General features: G+C 51.4%; 1 protein-coding gene across 1 annotated transcript in view; it reads right to left on the reverse strand.

The window, feature by feature from the left end:
• Nucleotides 1-18,658, reverse strand: part of LOC146863468 (kazal-type serine protease inhibitor domain-containing protein 1-like) — a 28,413-nt gene extending 9,755 nt beyond the window's left edge. Inside the window, exons 1-2 of the mRNA XM_085642893.1 lie at nucleotides 17,817-18,658; nucleotides 3,791-3,951 (exon numbers count right to left, since the gene is read on the reverse strand). Of these exons, the coding sequence (XP_085499019.1) occupies nucleotides 3,791-3,951; nucleotides 17,817-18,285 (630 nt within the window). The 5' untranslated portion in view covers nucleotides 18,286-18,658. The remainder of the gene's footprint in view (nucleotides 1-3,790; nucleotides 3,952-17,816) is intronic.
• Between the last annotated feature and the right edge of the window lie 3,140 nt (nucleotides 18,659-21,798).

The raw sequence follows: 21,798 nt of genomic DNA on the forward strand, positions 1-21,798 counted from the left end.
TAACAACTCTGGTTACAAGAAATTCAACCTTCTGCCTGGCCCAGTGGCAAAGAGGTCTGGGAATAATTCTAATCACATCCCAAAAAATCAATTTCAGTGATTCTGCATTACTCTTTGATGCGGAAGTACTGACAATAACACGATTAAAACCGCTCACTTATTTAAGAGTAATTTGAGGGGAAAATCCTACTATGAGAGAACATTTAGTGAGCACGAGTCTCACGATATGTTCTTTTGCATTTAGCGCTATTTCTTCACGCAGAATGCATCCTCATATCCATTGTGGATGCAAGGGAGCATTTTTGGGTAAAGAAAATAGCTCTAAATGCAGAACTACCCTTCTGATGTAATTCTGCGTAGATTGTGTAACGGAACCACACATGCGTTTACCACGCATGCCAGTTCCACACAGTCTCAACAACGTAAATCTTAACCACAAATATGGCTTTACCATGCATGCCTTTACAACAAATAATGCGTTGTTAAGGTATGTATGATCAAGACATATCCGTGGTTAGGACTTGACAGGTAAGCCTTAACCCCAACCCCCATCCTGAGTCCTAAAACTTACCCCTCCCTCCTGTAAACCAACCCCCCTCTCCCCAGCCCTAAAAACTTCCCTGCCCCAGTTCTAAAAACTACCCAGCCCTCCCCTAAGCCCTAAAAACGACCGACCCCTCGAGCCCTAAAAACTATCCGGCCTCCCCTGAGCCCAAAAACTAACCGACCCCATGAGCCTAAAAACTACTCCCCTCTGGTAAGCCCTAAAAACTACCCCACCTCCCCAGAGCCCTAAAAACTACCCGGCCCCCTTAAACCCAAAAAAGTATTACAATTCCTGCCTCCTGCCCTGAGCCCTAAAACGACCCATCAAGCCCACACCCTGACATCTAAAACTAACCCCTCTTAAAAAACAACCCGGTCCCCAAGCCCTGAAAACTACCACCCAGCCCTGAAAACAACCCAGACTCACCCAGCTCTCAAAACGACCTGACCCCCCAGCCCTGAAAACTACCCCGAACCTCACAGCCCTGAAAACTAGCACAACAACAGCCCTGAAAAATACCCCAAACCCCTCAGCCCTGAAAACTAACCCAACCCCCCAAAACCATACAAACTAACCCTCTCCAAAAACTTCCCCAGCTCCACTTACCTCAGACTGTCGCATCCTCTCCCTATCCTTCCGGCTTCCTCCTTCTGCCAGCCAGCAACAAGTGTGGTTAAAGCAAGCATGGTAGCGCTTGCAAAGTTGGAAGACACATGGCTCTTCCTGCGTTGTTCTGACTATTTGCCTTTTGTGTAATCTAATGGAATTTTTAGGTAATTCCGTGTGATTCCACTACACAGATTTACATGAGTTTCGTCCACCCTTAGTGCCAAAAACTAGTTCCTAGACTGGAGAAGAAGTCATTAATAAAGACCAAAGATTTAGTGGGAACTTTGATAAGAGAACGATATTTTCCCTAAAAAGTATTCGAAACGGTTCTCAAAATGACAAACATTTGAAATGTTGAGGTAGGTGGAAATTATTCCATGTTGAAGTTATTCTGTACAAATCTTTACAGGAGGGAAGACTTTTCCATTGACAGGACACAAACATATAAGAATAGAGCACAGGTGCTAACGTGAGAGAACCGATCAACACAGAGGAGGAGAGAAGGACAGGAGGGGATGGGGGCAGTTCAGTGCTTAATTTGAGCCGGAGGTTTCCGGTGCTCAGCACCGGCACTTAATTGGATTCCGGTGCTCGGCACCGGCACCTAATTGTCAACACCAAATTTAGGGTAGTCTGCCACAAGGTGGCGCTGCTCATGTAATTTAGAGATTAGCAGTATAACAGTTGTTTAGGAAAACAATATACATTAAAAAATTACTAATCCCTGCCTCCCCAGCCATTCCTTTAGCTTTGGGGACCTGGAATAATCTGAACTGTCGCACTTGCAGGCGAGAGAGAAGGTTAGTAGTTGTTTTGGCGGCGATGACAGGGGCGATGGGTGGTGCAAGTTGGAGTGGCCTCCTGGTCAGAACCCTGGCACTTAATATTTTACAAATTAAGCACTGGGGCAGTTGATGACTTGGGGAGAAGATGAGCCTGTAAGTAACGAGGAGGAGAACTGACTTGGCAGTCTAACTATGAGGCTAAAAATGTAAAGATCAGAAGACAAGCTTTAAAAAGCTACAGGGTCCAAGTCTTTCACAACACTCAACATGAACCAGACCTGCGCGTTTTCTCCTCCACTTCAGAAAGAAGCTGGAAAGACTTCTCTTCAAGAAGCCCCTCGTCGGCCATTGGTAAGGGTCCCTCAGGCTCCGTCTGTCTCACGGGCTGCACTAAGAGACAGCACCCTTTCCTCCAAACTCGTGCATGATTGTGAGTTGCTCCACCCCCTACAAAGGGTAGTAGTGTGGAAAGCTCACTATGGCTCCGCAGCCAGTCCAGTCACAGGTGTTACAGGACTTAGGTCAAAACCGTGATGGTGGGCCCACCGGAGTCTTCTTTGGGTTTCACCAGGTGTCATAAGCAAATGATTCTCAGTATGAAGAAATATCCTCCATGTAAAGAGGAATAACGGAGGCTACACCATCTAGTGTGTGGGCATGTAAAACACTCGGTGGGGGCTCGCATAGGGCGGTCTGCGGGGCGGTGAGGCGGGGTGGGGGAGGGGAGGGGAAGGTTTGGGGGGTAGTAAACTCAGACATACGACGGAACAGAGGAACATAATAATTACTTTCCTCTGTTCCGTCGTATGTTTGAGTTTACTACCCCCCACTCTCCCTACCCCGCCTCACCGCCCCGCAGACCGCCCTATGCGAGCCGCTACTGCAAACACCTCATTATTAATAAAAGGTAGCATACTTGCTTTAAATGATAAATAAGGCGTCCAGTTTTCCATTTTTACTGGTTTTTACAGATAAATACAGACAGAAAACAATCTATTGCCTGTCCGTATTTATGTTTAACCAGTTGAGTGCTCATGACGAGCTCAGCTCGTCATGAGTCTTAGTGGAGCTGTGCTCATGACGAGCTGAGCTCGTCATAACTGTCGCGGCCCGACCACGCGCGATTAATTCCCCGCCTACTATGCGGGAGAATTAATCAGTGGGCGGGGTCGTGACAAGCTCAGCTCGTCATGAGCACAGCTTCGCTGTGAGTCATGATGAGCTGAGCTCGTCACGAGCACAGCTGGGCCGCGGTCCCCCCGCCGCCCGCACCACGGGGGAATTTCCCCCGCAGGGAAGGGGTTAAAAGTGGAAATATACAGAAAATTTTGTTTTTTGTGAGGGATTTCTCCTCGTTGTCCTTCATGAATTCCAGACCAACTGCTAAGTAGATCGATACCACAGGATCGGATGCCCTTACATGCATGCGCATGTTAACATATATTTGTATATAATGCTAATAGTTAACTGTGGGTGAAGGTTTTTGTTATATTTGGCTGCTTAATTTGCTAAAATGTGACGGGCATCTCAGTATGAGTGCATGTTAATCAGTAAATTAAATGTTAAAATACCATTTTACGACTCCATTCATTCTCAGAGCATAAAATAAATATGGCTAAATACCAATGAAATGGCCAAAAATAAATATGGAGACATACAGGTGGAAATGTTAAAAAGTTAATACCGTAGAACCAGGAGCTCTAATTATAAATCTATAAATAACGTTTGGCTAGAGTGCGGTGCCCTAAAAACCACAGGCCATAATTCACCCACTGCCCTCCCATTGTTAGATCCCAGCCCATAAGTAGGTTCACACTCTAGAAGTACCTATACATGCATGCATCCTTACCTGCACCGTGATATGTGTACTGTCGCCGGGCAGAGCGCCGCGCTCCCCTCCTTTCCTCCACTCTATGAACACCACAGGGAAGGAAGACACCTCACAGCCAAACATGACGTCATTTCCTTCCAGGCTCAAGATGTCACGAGGGGCCTTGACGATGACTGGAGCTTTAGAGGGCGGAAGCAAGAAATAAAGGACTGTTACAGAAGTAGTGTGGAAGCACCCCGAACATTCGGACATCCAAAACAACGGGAAATTCACCAGCAAACACGATCCCCCAGATAAGGCTGGTTTTTGGGGCACTGGAGTACGGGGGACGGTGATAGAACCGGTCCAGGAACTGATTGTTGTACAATCCCACTCTGTTCTGTACCCTTATTATGATATATATTCTGTACTCGGATGTTTTAAGACTGGCGCTACAGGCCTGCCGGAATCGTACAAAGCCTGAATACATCATTATCTCCTCATTTCAAAGGAAAGACGTTTTAAAATGTTTTGACTCAAATTGAAACTGTAAAGTGCACCCAAACATAAAATATAGCAGTCTCCATGAGAAAAAAACAATGTAGTACATCATCCTGCACTTTTACCATTTCTAAGCATTGTAAAAACAAGCATTGGCATAGACAATAGGTCTCGCATTAATTAAGCTTCATGCTGCGCTTTAGATGAATATGTTTAAAAGTAAAGTGCGCCATACTGCGATTGCTACAATAGTTAATTGTGGATGCGTTAACAATTGATGTGTGCACTGATGGCTGGTGGTGTGTGTGCCTGGTGGAAGTGTGCACTTCAAGGACCCCAACACTTGAAAGTTGGATTTTATACTGAACTCATATTTCCCTATATTACTCCACCACTAATCCTTTTTGCGATCTAGAGCAGCGGCTACTCACCAAAAAGAGCTTTGACGCCTCAACACGGGTAGTAAGCGCTATATAAATACAATCACAATAATGGCAGGCGTGCGCTGTAACAGTATTTCCTCACGTTTATAGGCCTAGCCCGTGCTCTCAACGAGCATCTATTTAGGAAACTGAACATCAGTTGTAGACGCAAAGAATCCACATTCAAAGCAAGGTCAGGCCAAGAAAAGTAGATACGTGCCAGGTGTCAAGAAAAGAGGGCACCCCCAGATCTCCGCTGAGAAGCATGTGGAGGCGGCAGTTCAGTGTATCTACAGCGTGGCCTCCTCCAGCCTAACCTGGGCGTTGGCTGTGGGCACTCGGTTAAGAGACTAGCTGGATCTCAGGATCGGAGGGTACATCCTCCACAGGGTATGAAAATGGCTGCCTGCCGTCCCCTGAACCCCAAATAAGTCTGTGTGGTGCAGGTGGTGGTTCATTCCAATTCACCACCAATCGAATTCCCCATTCTTCGCCTTCAATACCACGCGGGTCTCGTCTCCAAATGGCAACAGTGATACTAACGTGAATCTTGGTCTTTCCCATATGGCCAGAGAGGGGGGTTTGTGTCTTAAAGGTGCTGCAGTCAGAGCTAAAGAAGCCACGGCCTTCCCAATTGCACGTATGTGCATGAGCCTGTAAGGCCTCGAGGCTCTATTCTCAAGTAGGAGATGCGAGGGAGAGAAGAGTGTAATTCAAGCGGTGTGTACGGTGTTAGGATCCAGACCTGGCTATTCCGGGGGATTTTACACAGAGCTGCGAAATCCATCATCCCTACCAGTAGATCATAAACCCTCAAGGCACAGTGAAGCCTCACATGCTGAGACCCTACCTAGATATTTAGATCTTGGATTGTTCTCGGCCCTAGTGCAATGTTTCTGTATTATGGGCCCCTGGAATGTGCTTGCTATCAGGTCCCCACCACCCTGTGCCACCTACACTTCACATGCAAGACTCACTTTTTATGTACTACATTTTCTCTTCTGTGTCCCAAACTTTTTATCAGTGCTTTCAAGTCCTAATTATATTCAATGGGGTTTTGTAACGTGTATTGTGCATCAATAGGTGGGTACCTGCTTGCACTATAAATAAATCAGGCTAATTCAATGATTTGAACTGTAATAATACATGAACCGAGTACTGCTATACAGATGAAGTTAACTGTTTAAAAAGACAAAGTGACTGTGTATTATTTTTTGCCGCCAGCACCACATTTGTTCGTCCATCTCCCCTTCTCAGGATAGCTGCCCGCTCGTGAGATTAAGTATGTCTCTGAACCTGGATTCAAAAGAGTTCCCCCTTCTACCAGCCATATTCTGATTTTCATGGCCAATAAAGTTTCATTTCCAAAAATCCAAAATCTGCATTGAGAAGCATTCGAACACTGTGCAGTAAATCGCATTAAGTAGTGCTGAACACAGCACAATTTAATAAAACAAAACAATTTTTTTAAAAATTACAAATGCACAATGCATAATGCTGGACTCTTGCAAATAGAAGCAAGAAAACACAGAATATCTCTATTTAGATGCTGAAAAGGCATTTGACCTGGTGGGGTGGAAGTTTCTGTTCAGAGTTTTGGAAACAATGGTCTTCCGTGCCCAGGTAGATGGGTCAATCGCGAGTGAGTACAAGGGCTCCTCTGCCTCGCGAGTGTTGAACGGGAGACTCACAAAAAACTGGGTGCACTAGGCAGGGCTGTCCCCTCTCACCCCTACTATTCATTGAACCTTCAGCATGCATTCTGGGAAAGAATGGGGCAATTAAAGTGGAAATTCTTGGTGCCTCACAGTTGACCTTGTCCTCGGATGGTCCAGTACCTACCGTCTCTTCAATCTGATATTAGAATAATGGATAATCTCTTCGATTTAATAGCGTGTTTCACTCCCCTCTCAATTTCCCCTATAACCACCAGCAAAACTGACATTTTACTCTTAAATACAGATGTACAATCTCGGCCTCACATTTTGCAAATAAACTATAAAAGAAAACCAATATGCTCTTTAAGGATCAAAAAAGATTTATATACATAAATGTTATCCCTCCAATGGCTACGTGCTGAAAGTTTCACAAAGCGTGACAGTGCCCCATTGAGTGCTTTATTTTAAATGGTGGCATAACTTGGGCAGAGTTTTGGCGTGCAGGCCAGCAGATTCACCAGATGGCCAGAAATCTAAGCAGTTTTTCCACAGCAGCGTCAAATCAAGAATCAGAAGGAACTTTGCTCTCCTGGTTTAAGGATATATTTTCGATCTCGTGAACCCGTCAGATAATCTCATCCCATAACTGGCGGACCATTGTAAATTCAACAAAAGCTGAGCCTGTGACACCTGGCGGCAGAGCACCCCCAGCAGCAGTCTCTGGGGTCCTCTGTAGCCTGTGACACCTGGCAGCAGAGCACCCCCAGCAGCAGTCTCTGGGGTCCTCTGTAGCCTGTGACACCTGGCGGCAGAGCACCCCCAGCAGCAGTCTCTGGGGTCCTCTGTAGCCTGTGACACCTGGCGGCAGAGCACCCCCAGCAGCAGTCTCTGGGGTCCTCTGTAGCCTGTGACACCTGGCGGCAGAGCACCCCCAGCAGCAGTCTCTGGGGTCCTCTGTTGTCCTCCGTGGCAGCGGAGGAGCGTTGCCCACTGCTCTGGAAGCAGGGGAAAAAGGAACGCGAAAACAATATTAACTAACGTTATTATCGTTTTTGTTTTCCTTCCTGCTCGGGTGCGGGGCTGGGCAGGTGGGCCGGGCTTGCCAGTGCAGAGGGCAAGTGTTAAGCACACGCTAAAGTGCAACTGATGGCTTGACTGACCCAAGAGGGCTGGTCAAACCGCCATGCGCACTTCATATCTTCCCCACCAGGCTGCATTACAGAGCCTGGTGGGGAACATGCAAAGTCTCCAAGCCCCTGTCTGAGTGCCGATCCATAGCGCTCAGACCAATCACAACGCTGCTTAAGGCAGCATTGTGATTGGACAGGGGCTTCTGGGAGGCTGTGAGCTTCCTGTTGCGGCGCGGAGGAGACGGAGCAGAGGCAGCAGCACCTGGCGGCATTCAGGTAAGTGGGTTTCTTTTTATTTTTGTCATTCACCCCTCCGCAGCCCCCCACACACTACCACCCGTGCTTAGTAGCAGCCACTACTGGTGGTCCTTTGTCCCAGGCCAGTCAGCCTCTGTTGGTAAAACCGACTGTTAGCTGCATGAGAGGAAATAGATTCCTAATGTGGTAGCCGCGTCCCATTACATGTAGTACCCAGTCAGGACTCCGCCCTTCCTTAAACTTCAGAACACATCAACAGTGACAAGTATGTCTACAGATAACACCAGAGCACAGCACTTCCTCGTCTCATCCCAGCTGGGGTAACTGGGGGGTAACACCCACTTAGCAACATTACCTGAAGTTCCATGGCCATTGTCACAATCCTCCCTCCTTTGGAGCCACAACACACCAGTGACAAAGCTTGGACTAGCAGGTGCCACTGCAGGAATGTCATACAGCACCATGACTGCAATCAGTATAAGACACCCGAGCACCCTACAAATCACCGAAGAAACACACGAAACATGAGAACAAATCACAGAAGGAGCACACGAAACATGAGAACAAATCACCGAAGGAGCACACGAAACATGGGAACAAATCACCGAAGAAAGACACGAAACATGGGAACAAATCACCGAAGGAGCACACGAAACATGAGAACAAATCACCGAAGGAGCACGCGAAACATGAGAACAAATCACCGAAGGAGCACAAGAAACATGAGAACAAATCACCGAAGAAGCACGCGAAACATGAGAACAAATCACAGAAGGAGCACACGAAACATGAGAACAAATCACCGAAGGAGCACACGAAACATGAGAACAAATCACCGAAGGAGCACACGAAACATGAGAACAAATCACAGAAGGAGCACACGAAACATGAGAACAAATCACAGAAGGAGCACACGAAACATGAGAACAAATCACCGAAGGAGCACACGAAACATGAGAACAAATGACCGAAGGAGCACGCGAAACATGGGAACAAATCACCGAAGAAACACACGAAACATGGGAACAAATCACCGAAGGAGCACACGAAACATGAGAACAAATCACCGAAGGAGCACACGAAACATGAGAACAAATCACCGAAGGAGCACACGAAACATGAGAACAAATCACAGAAGGAGCACACGAAACATGAGAACAAATCACAGAAGGAGCACACGAAACATGAGAACAAATCACCGAAGGAGCACACGAAACATGAGAACAAATGACCGAAGGAGCACGCGAAACATGGGAACAAATCACCGAAGAAGCACACGAAACATGAGAACAAATCACCGAAGGAGCACACGAAACATGAGAACAAATCACCGAAGGAGCACAAGAAACATGAGAACAAATCACCGAAGAAGCACGCGAAACATGAGAACAAATCACTGAAGGAGCACAAGAAACATAAGAACAAAACAAGATGTGCACAAAAAAAGCACGAACCAGGACCACAGCACGCCATGGAACCCTCGCCCAACCAACTCTGAGTAAGAAACAGGTATCTTTCCATCCTTAATCATTTCAAGCAGGTGAAGAATGCAGCAGGTGTGTTTCAACCCTTGCTCCTCCAGAGAAGGCATACGGTGAACAGTGCAACAGGTGTGTTTCAACCCCCGCTCCTCCAGAGAAGGCATACGGTGAACAGTGCAACAGGTGTGTTTCAACCCTTGCTCCTCCAGAGAAGGCATACGGTGAACAGTGCAACAGGTGTGTTTCAACCCTTGCTCCTCCAGAGAAGGCATACGGTGAACAGTGCAACAGGTGTGTTTCAACCCCCGCTCCTCCAGAGAAGGCATACGGTGAACAGTGCAACAGGTGTGTTTCAACCCTTGCTCCTCCAGAGAAGGCATACGGTGAACAGTGCAACAGGTGTGTTTCAACCCTTGCTCCTCCAGAGAAGGCATACGGTGAACAGTGCAACAGGTGTGTTTCAACCCTCGCCCATCCCCAGCAGGGATCCTGGGAAGATTAAAACAGGTGTCTTTCAACCCTATGCTGACTTCAAGAAGACATCCACCTGGAGTCAATGTGGGCACCTTTTCACCTGGAGGCAGGGGACAAATGTACTCCTGGAGTCAGGGTGGCACCTATTCACCTGGAGTCTGGGAGACAAATGTACTCCTGGCGTCAGGGTGGCACCTATTCACCTGGACTCTGGGAGACAAATGTACTCCTGGCATCACGGTGGCACCTATTCACCAGGAGACAGGAACAAATATACTCCTGGAGTCAGTGTGGCAGCTAATCACCTGGAGGTAGGGGACAAATGTACTCCTGGTGTCAGGGTGGCACCTATTCACCAGGATACAGGGGGACAATTGTACTCCTGGAGTCAGGGTGGCAGCTATTAACCTAGAGTCAGGAAGACAAATATACTCCTGGAATCAAGGTCGGCAAATATTCACCTGCAGGCAGGGTACAAATGTACTCCTGGCATCAGGGTGGCACCTATTCACCAGGAGACAGGAACAAATGGACTCCTGGAGTCAGGGTGGCACTTATTCACCAGGAGACAGGAACAAATGTACTCCTGGAGTCAGTGTGGCAGCGAATCACCTGGAGGTAGGGGACACGTGATATTCTCACGCTCGTACCTTCAGCGAATTAATCTTGGTGAACTCGTCTACCCTCAGCTGTTTTCTGAAGCCCTCAATTGCTCTTCCTTGCGCTACGAATAACTGCATCAATTCAGCGTGCTCACCCGTTATATGTCCTGATGATGATCTCCAACAGTTGAGATCGAAACGCCGTTGACCCTTTACAACAAAACTCTTCCTATTCTATAAAGTTGTTTGAGGAGTTTTACACTATTGTTGTCAATGCGATGCCGTCATTTTAAACTTCACCATCACTCTGCATGCCACGCCTCTTTCACTTATTGTGTGAGCACCTGAATTCTATTTTTGTGGAAATAAATGTTTCACATGAACTGACTTATGTCCCTATGTACATTATTCATTGTGTTGCTCCTTTAAAATAATTAATCTTCAACTCTCTAACCATAGTGCTCTCCTTAGGACCACTTTATTATTGGACCTTTTGGCCACACCCGAACTATTGTTTTTTTACCGTTGGAGTCAGGGTGGCATCTATTCACCAGGAGACAGGGGGGCAAATGTACTCCTGGGGTCAGGGTGGCAGCTATTCACTTGGAGGTAGGGGACACAGGTACTCCTAGCATCAGGGTGGCACCTATTCACCAGGAGACAGGAAAAAATTTACTCCTGGAGTCAGGGAGGCACCTATTCACCTGGGGGCAGGGTACAAACATACTCCTGGAGTCAGGGTGGCACCTATTCACCTGGAGGCAGGGTACGAATATACTCCTGGAGTCAGGGTGGCACCTATTCACCTGGGGGCAGGGTACAAATGTACTCCTAGGGTCAGGGTGGCACCTATTCACCTCGAAGCAAGGGGACAAATGTACTCCTGGAGTCAGGGTGGCACCTATTCACCTGGGGGCAGGGTACAAATGTACTCCTAGGGTCAGGGTGGCACCTATTCACCTCGAAGCAAGGGGACAAATGTACTCCTGGAGTCAGGGTGGCACTAGTCACCTGGAGGCAGGGAGCAGTGCCCCCCTGTGGATGCCGGCGCAGCGACTGTTCCTCTGAAAGCAGGTGGGCAAATCTTCACCTCTTTGTGGACAGATCTGTCCGAGGTTTGGCAGTGGCAACGAACACAGGAAGAGACTTCCGGCCGGCTATGTAAAATTAGGAGGCGGTGTGAGCATTAAATACCAGCAAGGCCGCTCATCCTTTCATCATGTTGATAACATGAGTACCGCTGACTTGGATACCAGAACGAAGCAGCATCGACGGGCCAAGGAACAATGACGTTTGTGGCGTGAGCTGCCTTTAGGCTCAGTATCATACCCCCAGAGAAGGAATGATTCGGGTCAGAGGTCAGGCATGGCGCGACATCTTGTCATGATAGGCCCAGCTCGGCCCTCTGCCGCCCCCTGCGGTGTTCGGAGCGCGCTGCAGGACTCACAGCTATGACACAACAAACACTGGTATATGCCTTTCCATCAAGGGCATTGATGTTATGGAGGGATGCTGTGAAGAACCCGAGAAGGGGGTTAATGAGGCCGTGACCCCCGCGACGCTCCCTGATTGGCTGGGAGTGCAGAGTGTTTAAAGTGATTAATGGCTGCCCTCCCCGCTCGGGGCTGATCGCATCTGCATGTGTCCTGCTGCGGTGTCACAACACAGAGTTTGGGTGACAATAAAACAGAGTGAAGTCAATTAAACAGACCCGCCCCCTCTCCCCCCCCCCCCCCCCCGTTCTTGCCCCCCTGCCCTTTTTGAATGGTTTGTTTATTTACTTCTCAGGGGGACATCAGATCGCAGCTGTGGGAACAACTCACCAAAGAGGCTTCTAAGGGCGGAGGGGTTGGGAGGAGGGCTTCTGGGTGCCCCGGGTCAGGGAGGGGCCGCGGGGGCTGCAGGGTGTGTATGTAAAACGCCAAGGGTAATAATCATGTACCCAACGATGACAATGAGGGGTGCGACCCCTCCCCTCTTACCCCTGCAGCACCCCTCCCTGGACAAACAAGAGGTGCGAGACGAGATAAACAGGTTAGGGGAGCACTTAACGGGGGAGAGGGGGGCATCAAAGCCGTGTTTAACCCTGGAGGGGCAGAGACGAACAGTCAGTTAACTGAACATACAGCTGGCGCGGTGGCACTCAGAAAGTGAGGGTGAAATGGGGGGCAAGAAGAGGAACGAATCCCACCAGCCCCAGTGTCCCTATCTGTCCGCCCTTCTCTGTGCAGCGCTTAAAGCAATAGGAAGCGGGCCTCGGGGCGCTACGTTGTGACAGAAGATTGAATTTATTCGTTGATAAAGCGCGCAAAAAGCGCCGACGGGCCTCACGGTGTACAGTATTAAGAAACATTAAGTTAACTTTGAAGTGATTTTAAAAGTAACTTTTTGAAGGTGTGTTTTAAAGTCCTGGTAGATTTATTGATGCCAGCCTTTTCGGTTGCGCGCCAATATAGGGGCACACAGCCCGGCCACACCTCTAAATCCTGGCTGCCAGACTCATGCTTTCATCCTCACAGAGACAATGATACGGGCACTATCTAACTGGGTATTTATAGCACCTAAAACAACAGAGCGTATACTGTGCGCTATATGAAGTCACTGCTCTTGTGCGTCTTTCGCCTATGAAGTGCTTCATGGACTTTTAGGCGCTTCAATGTAATGAAAAGTAGAGCTCTCAGCGAGACCTGTTGTCAAACCCCCTCCGATCGCAACCTATCTGTGCAATCAAATCAGGGCTATCTTTGGACACGGTAGTAAGTTGCGATTAATGTATGTGCAGGTGAAGTGCTGCAGGTGACTTCCACGCCAGGAGTCTGCCTACAGGAGGCGGGGCGAGGGAGGGGAGGGGGGCAGGAGGGTCCGGACTGATGGTGCCCATGAAAGATGCACAGACCACGCAGAGATTCCTACGATGGTGTGTATTCACAAGCCTTGTGGACGGTCTCTCCCGCCTTTTCAACACAAGTGCATCTATTCCTGCGAGTTCACTTCAAGGAGTTACTTATATAGTGCCTGATATCAGGGCTTGTCGTTTGGGTATAATGTAAACCTGCCCCGCCCCTTTCCGCGTGTCTGGGACACGCTCCCCTCTCTCACTCGCCTCCTATCGGTGATACCGACAGTGAACACGATTCATTTATATCGGCTGAAATTCTAGTCGACCAGTTACAAATGGTTCCGACTTGACGCAGCTGCTGAGTGTTCGAAATTCTGGCGCTGCGCGTCAACAGAAAAGCACAATTAAAGTTTTACTCGTGAAAAGCAAACGTTTATAGTAAAAAGACAACTGAGAGTTTCGCATTCATTTCAATAGCAACGCGATGCTTAAAAAGAATAAAAGGGACAGAGAGGCGCTTCCGGACCCGGGAGGCGTGAAATGGGGGTTCGGCTGGGGCAGTGGGCACGGGGTGGTTCTCTGCGCTCTCTGGGTCAGCAGAAGTCACGGCGGGGGAAGGAGGGGGGGGGGGGGTCTGCAGTGAAGAGACGGCATTAAACCCTGGCTGTCGGGAACACGGGCAGAGGCGCAGTGAGGCTGCCGTGGGACCCCGGTGCAAAAAAAGACAGTCTAGGACCGGGTGCCACTAAACCTGCCACACATTAACAGCTTCGCTCCTGAACACAGGACTTGCGATGCTGGTAAAATGCATATAGAAGGAGGTGGGGGCGAAAGCTGTGACGAATGAGCCGTGATGGCTTCGGAGGAATGTGTGGAATCAACGCCAGAACCGGGGACTTTGGGATGACTTCTTGGATTTCGGCCACTGAACCAATCCCTTGGATTCATAAAACTATAAAACGGGTGCATTTTCTGCATTTGCTTTATGTGGCGAGTGAGCGCCGTCAAAGATGATTTTCCCCACGAGGCTGAGCAGCGAGACATGATTTGAAGTGGGTCATCCGTCCCCGGCTCTCACTGGCTCCGCCTCCGAGGGCTGCTAAAAATGTAGGGACGCGCCGCTTGGAGGGAGAGCGGGATGTACTAGCGCTGAGAAGCCCTGTGAGGAAGGATGCGCCTACCATGTAATCAGAGGTCGAAGTGCATTAATAGGTGTGGGGGTGGAGTGAGTGAGGGGGCGGGGTCAAAGGCGTGGCTAAAAAACAAACTATTCAGTAACTGTTTAAAATCTCCAGTTGTATACATATAAACTAACTCACAGCGTGATTTAAAAATAAATGTAAGGTAAATGAATCAGCGAGAAATGGCCTTTCATGCATTGTGAAACTTCTGTTAGTTAATGCGCTGCAGAGGTCTGCGTGTGACCAGAGAGACACAGCATTGAGACCTGGTTAGTGCAGTGGAGAATAGTGACGCGTCTATGTTTAGTGCTACGAGGTTCCACCCTGAGACAGAAAGCACTGTGAACATGTAAGTCATTTTTAAAACTTACCTCACACACAGAACAAGATCAACGGTTTCAAAAAGCACAAAGCGGTTTCAGATAAAATGGTGCTGCAAAAATTTAGATTTTAGTAAGCCCGGGCTGTACGCAATGTAATGTATAAATATATATATATAACTGTCCCTTAAAAGCAAGCACTTCACAGCTCAGCTGGTAACCCCCTAGCAGGACCACTCAAAAAGAACAAAGCTGTGTCATCTGGTAGTGGTTTCGTCACTAAAGCCAATCCCGGCCTCCAGGCGCCCATTAAAGTCAATCCTGGCCTCCAGGCGCCCTTCACCTGTTGCACACATTTGTATTTCTTTCAGGCAGCGGCCCCCTGGCAGGAAGGCTTGTTTAGCGGTCTGCCCTTTCCTCGGTTTTACAGCCCAGGTCCCTCTATTGCGCTACACTTCAGATGAGGCATTTCCACAGGCAAGGACTTGACACGTCCTTGACGTGCCAGAGAGAAAGGGCAGGCCCTCGACATGTCCAGGGGGCCCTTTAAGGGCATAGAGGGGCCCCTGGACATGTCGAGGGCCTACCCGGTGCCCTCAGGCCCTCGACATGTCCATGGACCCCTCTTGGGGCACCGGGCAGGCTCTCGACATGACCAAGGGCCCCTGTGGGACACCGGGCAGGCCCTCGACATGTCCAGGGGCCCCCCTGGGGGCACCGGGCAGGCCCTCGACATGTCTAGGGCCCCCCCTGGGGGCACCGGGCAGGCCCTCGACATGTCTAGGGCCCCCCCTGGGGGCACCGGGCAGGCCCTCGACATGCCCAGGGCCCCCCTGGGGGCACCGGGCAGGCCCGTCCATCAGTCAGCAAGAAAGGTCCTTACGCTGCTGAATCAAATTTCTGACGCTTCTCATAAAAGGATCATGGAAACGGGTGAGAATGACAGCGGCAGTGACGTCAGCTCGCACCTCTCCCTTGGACTCTTGTCCAATAGCTGATAAGAGAAATAAAGTACAGAACAGAGGCTTGGACGAGTTAAAAACATGGAGGATTGTGGAGTGGTCCCGTTGGGCAGGCTGTCAAATGAGGCACACGTATGTGTACACAAAAAGCGGGTCACCCACCTCAAACCCCTCTAGTCTTTATTTCGCTAATTAACTATTGGACAAAGTTTCAGGAAAGAGAAAGGTGCGAGCTGACGTCGTTGCATCATTCATTCACACCAGGCAACATTTCCGTGATCATATGTGTGTGAATTCTTGGCAATTAGCCTTTTTACGCCCCCGAAGTTGCCTGTTATGGGATTTGTGGCACAGTATGCGCTATTTGCTCAGGATAAAACGATTTGGTGAAGTGGAAAAGCCGGGATTACAATGCAGGCCTCAATACCTCAGCCACGGTCGAGGTAATGTTCCACAGACCTTGGTACACCGCCAGGACGTGCTGTGCAATCAGGGGACACACGCCCGAGACACTCTCCTCCTGTCCCTTGCGCCCCCCGCCCTCGGGTTGTGACACAGCTCCCTGCTCTACATTTACAAACGCATCACCCAAGCCAGCACTCTCTCCGCATCACCCCGAACCTGCACTCTCTCCGCATCACCCACGCCAGCACTCACTCCGCATCACCGCAAACCTGCACTCTCTCCGCAAACCTGCACTCTCCCCGCTCCCCGCATCACCCCGAACCTGCACTCACTCTGCATCACCCGAGCCAGCACTCTCTCCGCATCACCCTTAACCTGCACTCTCTCCGCATCACCCAAGCCAGCACCTTCTCCGCATCACCCTTAACCTGCACTCTCCCCGCATCACCCCCGAACCTGCACTCTCTCCGCGTCACCCAAGCCAGCACTCTCTCCGCATCACCGCAAACCTGCACTCTCCGCATCACCCGAACCAGCAGTCTCTCCGCATCACCCAAGGCAGCACTCTCTCCGCATCACCGCACACCTGCACTCTCTCTGCATCACCCAAGCCAGCACTCTCTCCGCATCACCCCCGAACCTGCACTCACTCCGCATCACCGCACACCTGCACTCTCTCCGCATCACCCAAGCCAGCACTCTCTCCGCATCACCCCCCGAACCTGCACTCACTCCGCATCACCGCACACCTGCACTCTCTCCGCATCACCCCCGAACCTGCACTCTCTCCGCATCACCGCACACCTGCACTCTCTCTGCATCACCCAAGCCAGCACTCTCTCCGCATCACCCCCGAACCTGCACCCACTCCGCATCACCGCACACCTGCACTCTCTCCGCATCACCCCCGAACCTGCACTCTCTCCGCATCACCCCGAACCTGCACTCTCTCCGCATCACCCAAGCCAGCACTCTCTCCGCATCACCTCAAACCTGCACTCTCTCCGCATCACCGCACACCTGCGCTCTCTCCGCATCACCCCAAACCAGCACTCTCTCCACATCACCTCAAACCTGCACTCTCTCCGCATCACCGCACACCTGCGCTCTCTCCGCATCACCCCGAACCTGCACTCTCTCCTATCACCGCACACCTGCACTCTCCGCATCACCGCAAACAGGCACTCTCTCTGCATCACCCCGAACCTGCACTCTCTCCTATCACCGCACACCTGCACTCTCCACATCACCGCACACTTGCACTCTCTTCGCATCACCCCGACCCTGCACTCTCTCGGCATCACCCTCCAGAGCTTCCGGCCCCTCAGCGCTAGGTGCCACCCTCCAAAGCCCCGGGCCTCTGTGCCTCTCAGCGCTAGGTGCCACCCTCCAGAGTTCCGGGCCTCTGGGGCCTCGGGGAGCTTCCTGTGACCCTCCAGAGTTCCGGGCCTCTTTGCGCAGGCTGCGACCCTACGGAGCTTGGCCTCTTGTATCTACAACAGTCGGTTCCCTGTACCTTGCTAGAGTCAGGCCTGCTCCTTTCTAGGAGTAAGCTGGGCCCGCGTCTGGATATCAGGAGTAGGTCATGTTTACGTCAGGAGTGGGCCACAAAGCCTCTTAGGAGAAAAAGCGCAGTGAAACGGACACTACAGAGTCATCATGCACATGGCTCTATTAGCTCATAAAGTTTGCATTTGGCACAGTAGTGCCCTGTATTTGCGCGTTTTGTAATAAGAAACACGCGGTTGGCGCAGCACGTTGTAATTCCGATGCCCTTTCCGCATACGCTGGCATTACAACATACGCATAGAATACACTCGCGGCGCACTCACCTGCCTTGCAGGGGCCCCTGTGGGCCTGCGCCAGGCCCCGCTCCCCCTGGCTGTTCCGCGCCTCCCGGAGGTGGCAGCTGTTCCGGTAGGTCTTCCTGTCCGTGCCACACAGCACCTCCTTCTTGGCGCAGACGCAGCGTGGCTCTGGAGACCTGGCACCGGGGCTCTGCAGCTCGGGCGCCCGGCACACCAGGCCCTCGCCACACAGGCCGTAGACTCGGTCAGCCCTTGGGTTGGCATCGCAGAGCCAGCCTTCGGCCTTGGCGCACTCCCAGCAGCAGCCGCAGCGGTCCCGCACCCTGCCAGCCGGGCACGACGCTGGCAAGGCAGGGCAGAGCGCTTCCTGGCACGCCGGGCACTCCTCTGGCATCAGGATCTGGTTCTGCCATCCCTGGAAGGGCCACTGCCGGGGGAAACAGGCCGCCAAGCCAGCAAGGAGCAAGAGGGCGAGGCACAGCATGGCAGCCATTGGGTCCCAACGCAAAGGACCCTGGGGTCTTCTGCTTGGCACGAAAATAACCAAACTAGCTCTGATCTCTCTCTTCACGTCAGGTGTGAAGTTCAATAGAGCTGTGATTGTGTAGAAGGCCTCGTGCCAACCAAAGGGCTTCTCTGCCAGGGTCTGCGCCAAAACGGGGTCAGAATGGGATAACACGATTCAAAGTTGGGTGCAAGAGCCGGCAAAAGGGCCAGAGGATCTCGGAGCTGGGCACTTGGACGGGGCACAAGGCTGAGAGTGCCCTGCAGCTGGTCACAAGGCTGAGGGGACCCCACAGCAGTAGGAGCGGAGGTCCAGGATCGGGGGGAGTCTAGCCCTATCTCAAGTAAGGGGGGAGCTGGCGCAGATATACCCGAGGCCTCCCGGGGGAAGGGGCTCAGAGGGGAGGGGAAGGGAGGGGGAGGAGCTCCACCCCAACAAAGACAAACATGACTTTCAAATTAAACTCTTTTAGCCAACCTGAGTGGCAAGGAAGCCGCGAGCTGTGGCTTGTGAAACCCCGGGCCGGTGTCTGATTCACCCTCTTCCGGTTATTGAAGATTAAAACAAAAAAAAACCTCCTGCTGGAAGGTGTAAATCACACTGGGCAGTGCCCCTTTGTCCTGTCCCTGGGGGCCCGGGTTCAAGATGGACGGGTCCGGCTCAGCGGCCTGTCCAGAGTGGACCCGGGAGGAGGCGTAAGGACCGGCCGCCTGTCCAGGCAGGAGGCAGCGAGGAGGAGGTGCGCACAAGGGACACAAGAGGATGGGGGTACGGGGGGACAGCACAGGGTGAGGGGCACAGAGTACAAGAGGCAGAGTAGAGGACGGGGAGGGGGCACTGGGGGAACAGCACAGAGCGAGGGGCACAGAGTACTGGAGGCAGAGTAGAGGACAGGAAGGGGGCACTGGGGGAACGGCACAGGGTGGGCAGGAGTACTGGTGGAACAGTACAGGACAGGGAGGTGGTACTGGTGGAACAGTACAGGACAGGGTGGGGGTACTGGAGGAACAGGACAGGGAGGGGACACTGGAGGAACAGTACAGGACAGAGAGAGGGTACTGAGGGGAGAGTACACGACGGGGAGGGGGTACTGGAGGAACAGTACAGGACAGGGAGGGGGCACTGGAGGAACAGTACAGGACAGAGAGAGGGTACTGAGGGGAGAGTACATGACGGGGAGGGGGTACTCGAGGAACAGTACTAGCGGTGGAATAGTACACGACGAGCATGGGATACTGGAGGAACACCCCAGGGTAAAGATGGGGTGCACTGGGTACTGAAGGAACAGTAGAGAGAGAGGAGGGGGTGCAAAGGGTACTGGAGGAACAAGATAGGGAGGGGACACTGAAGGAATGCAGCATCATGGAGAAAGAGTAATAGAGGTAAGTAGGGGTAGGTGAAGAATTCCGCTCCACCAGTGGAGCTTTGCCCACTCCATACGGAGTGTGGAGTTCCCAAAAACTCTGTGACGCAGAGTGGAGTTTTTTCTCTTGTGCGGGTTGCCAGCACTATATTGCTGAGCACGAGCGAGAGAAATCGTGTGCTACAACACCATTCGGCAAGATTTCTGAAACGGGTGGTTGCGGCAGGTCTCTACTGCTTGCTTTGAGAAAGCTGCCGCTCGCATTGAGGAAGCTGCCGCTCGAAGCTGCTGCTCGCTTTGAGAAAGCTGCTGCTCGCTTTGAGAAAGCTGCTGCTCGCATTGAGGAAGCTGCTGCTCGCTTTAAGAAAGCTGCCGCTCGCATTGAGGAAGTTGCTGCTCGCTTTAAGAAAGCTGCCGCTCGCATTGAGAAAGCTGCTGCTCACTTTAAGATAGCTGCCGCTCGCATTGTGGAAGCTGCTACTCGATTTAAGAAAGCTGCCGCTCGCATTGAGGAAGCTGCTGCTCGCTTTAAGAAAGCTGCCGCTTGCATTGAGGAAGCTGCTGCTCGCTTTAAGAAAGCTGTCGCTCGCATTGAGGAAGCTGACGCTCGCATTGAGGAAGCTGCTGCTCGCTTTAAGTAAGCTGACGCTCGCATTAAGGAAGCTGCCGCTCGCATTGAGGAAGCTGCTGCTCAAGCAGAAAATCTGCTTCAGCAACAGAAAGAGCCACGCCTTCTTGTAGTCTGTGTGATGCAGTTCGCACTGATTTTATTGGGCGGGAGAACCTCTTGGGGCTAAAAATCAGCATGAACAGCGCGATGTACCGGACTCTGCCGCTTGCATAACTCTGCAGACAATGGCTGAGATTTTTTGCTACTTTGCTGAGTTCCATGTAGGACGACTCTGCGAACTGCCCCCAGGCCTAGAGGTAAGTACATGATAGGGAGGTGAACCATACACGGCGGGGATGAGGTACAGAAGGTACTAGAGGACAAGTACAGGAATGGGATGAATTGCAGAGGGTAGTGAAGGAAGAGAGTAGGGTCGGGAATCTCGGGATGGGGTGCAGAAGGTACTCGAGAAACAGTGCTGGATAAAGAGGGGACCTGGGGGACCAGGATAGGGTGGGGACGGGTGTGGGGGACCAGTACAGGGTGGGGTGCAGAGGGTACTGGAGGAACAGTGTTGAATAGAGAGGGTTCCTGGAGGACCAGGACAGGGTGGGGATGGGTGCAGGAGGTACTGGAGGAACAGTGCTGGAGAGGGGTTCTACAATACCAGTACAGGGGGAGGATTGGTACAAGAGGACTAGTACAGGGCGTGGATGGGTGCAGAAGGTACTAGAGGAACACTGTTGAATAGAGAGGGTTCCTGGAGGACCAGTGCAGGGTGGGGATGGGTGCAGGAGGTACTGGTGGGACAGTGTTGGATAGAGAGGGTTCCCGGAGGACCAGTGCAGGGTGGGGATGGGTGCAGGAGGTACTGGAGGAACAGTGTTGGATAGAGAGGGTTTCTGGAGGACCAGTGCAGGGTGGGGATGGGTGCAAGAGGTACTGGAGGAACAGTGTTGAATAGAGAGGGTTCCTGGAGGACCAGTACAGGGTGGAGATGGGTGCAGTATGTACTGGAGGAACAGTGTTGAATAGAGAGGGTTCCTGGAGGACCAGTGCAGGGTGGGGATGTGTGCAGGAGGTACTGGAGGAACAGTGTTGAATAGAGAGGGTTCCTAGAGGACCAGTACAGGGTGGGAATGGGTACAGGAGGTACTGGAGGAACAGTGCTGGAGAGGGATTCTAGAATACCAGTACAGGGTGAGGATTGGTACAAGAGGACTAGTACAGGGCGGGGATGGGTGCAGAAGGTACTAGAGGAACAGTGTTGAATACAGAGGGTTCCTGGAGGACCAGTACAGGGTGGGGATGGGTACAGGAGGAACTGGAGGAACAGTGTTGGTTAGAGAGGGTTCCTGGAGAACCAGTACAGGGTGGGGATGGGTGCAGGAGGTACTAGAGGAACCGTGTTGAATAGAGAGGGTTCCTGGAGGACCAGTGCAGGGTGTGGGATGGGTGCAGGAGGTACTGGAGGAACAGTGTTGAATAGAGAGGGTTCCTGGAGGACCAGTGCAGGGTGGGGATGGGT

Source organism: Triturus cristatus, chromosome 2_2, assembly GCF_964204655.1.
Source record: "Triturus cristatus chromosome 2_2, aTriCri1.1, whole genome shotgun sequence".
Classification (NCBI taxonomy): domain Eukaryota; kingdom Metazoa; phylum Chordata; class Amphibia; order Caudata; family Salamandridae; genus Triturus; species Triturus cristatus.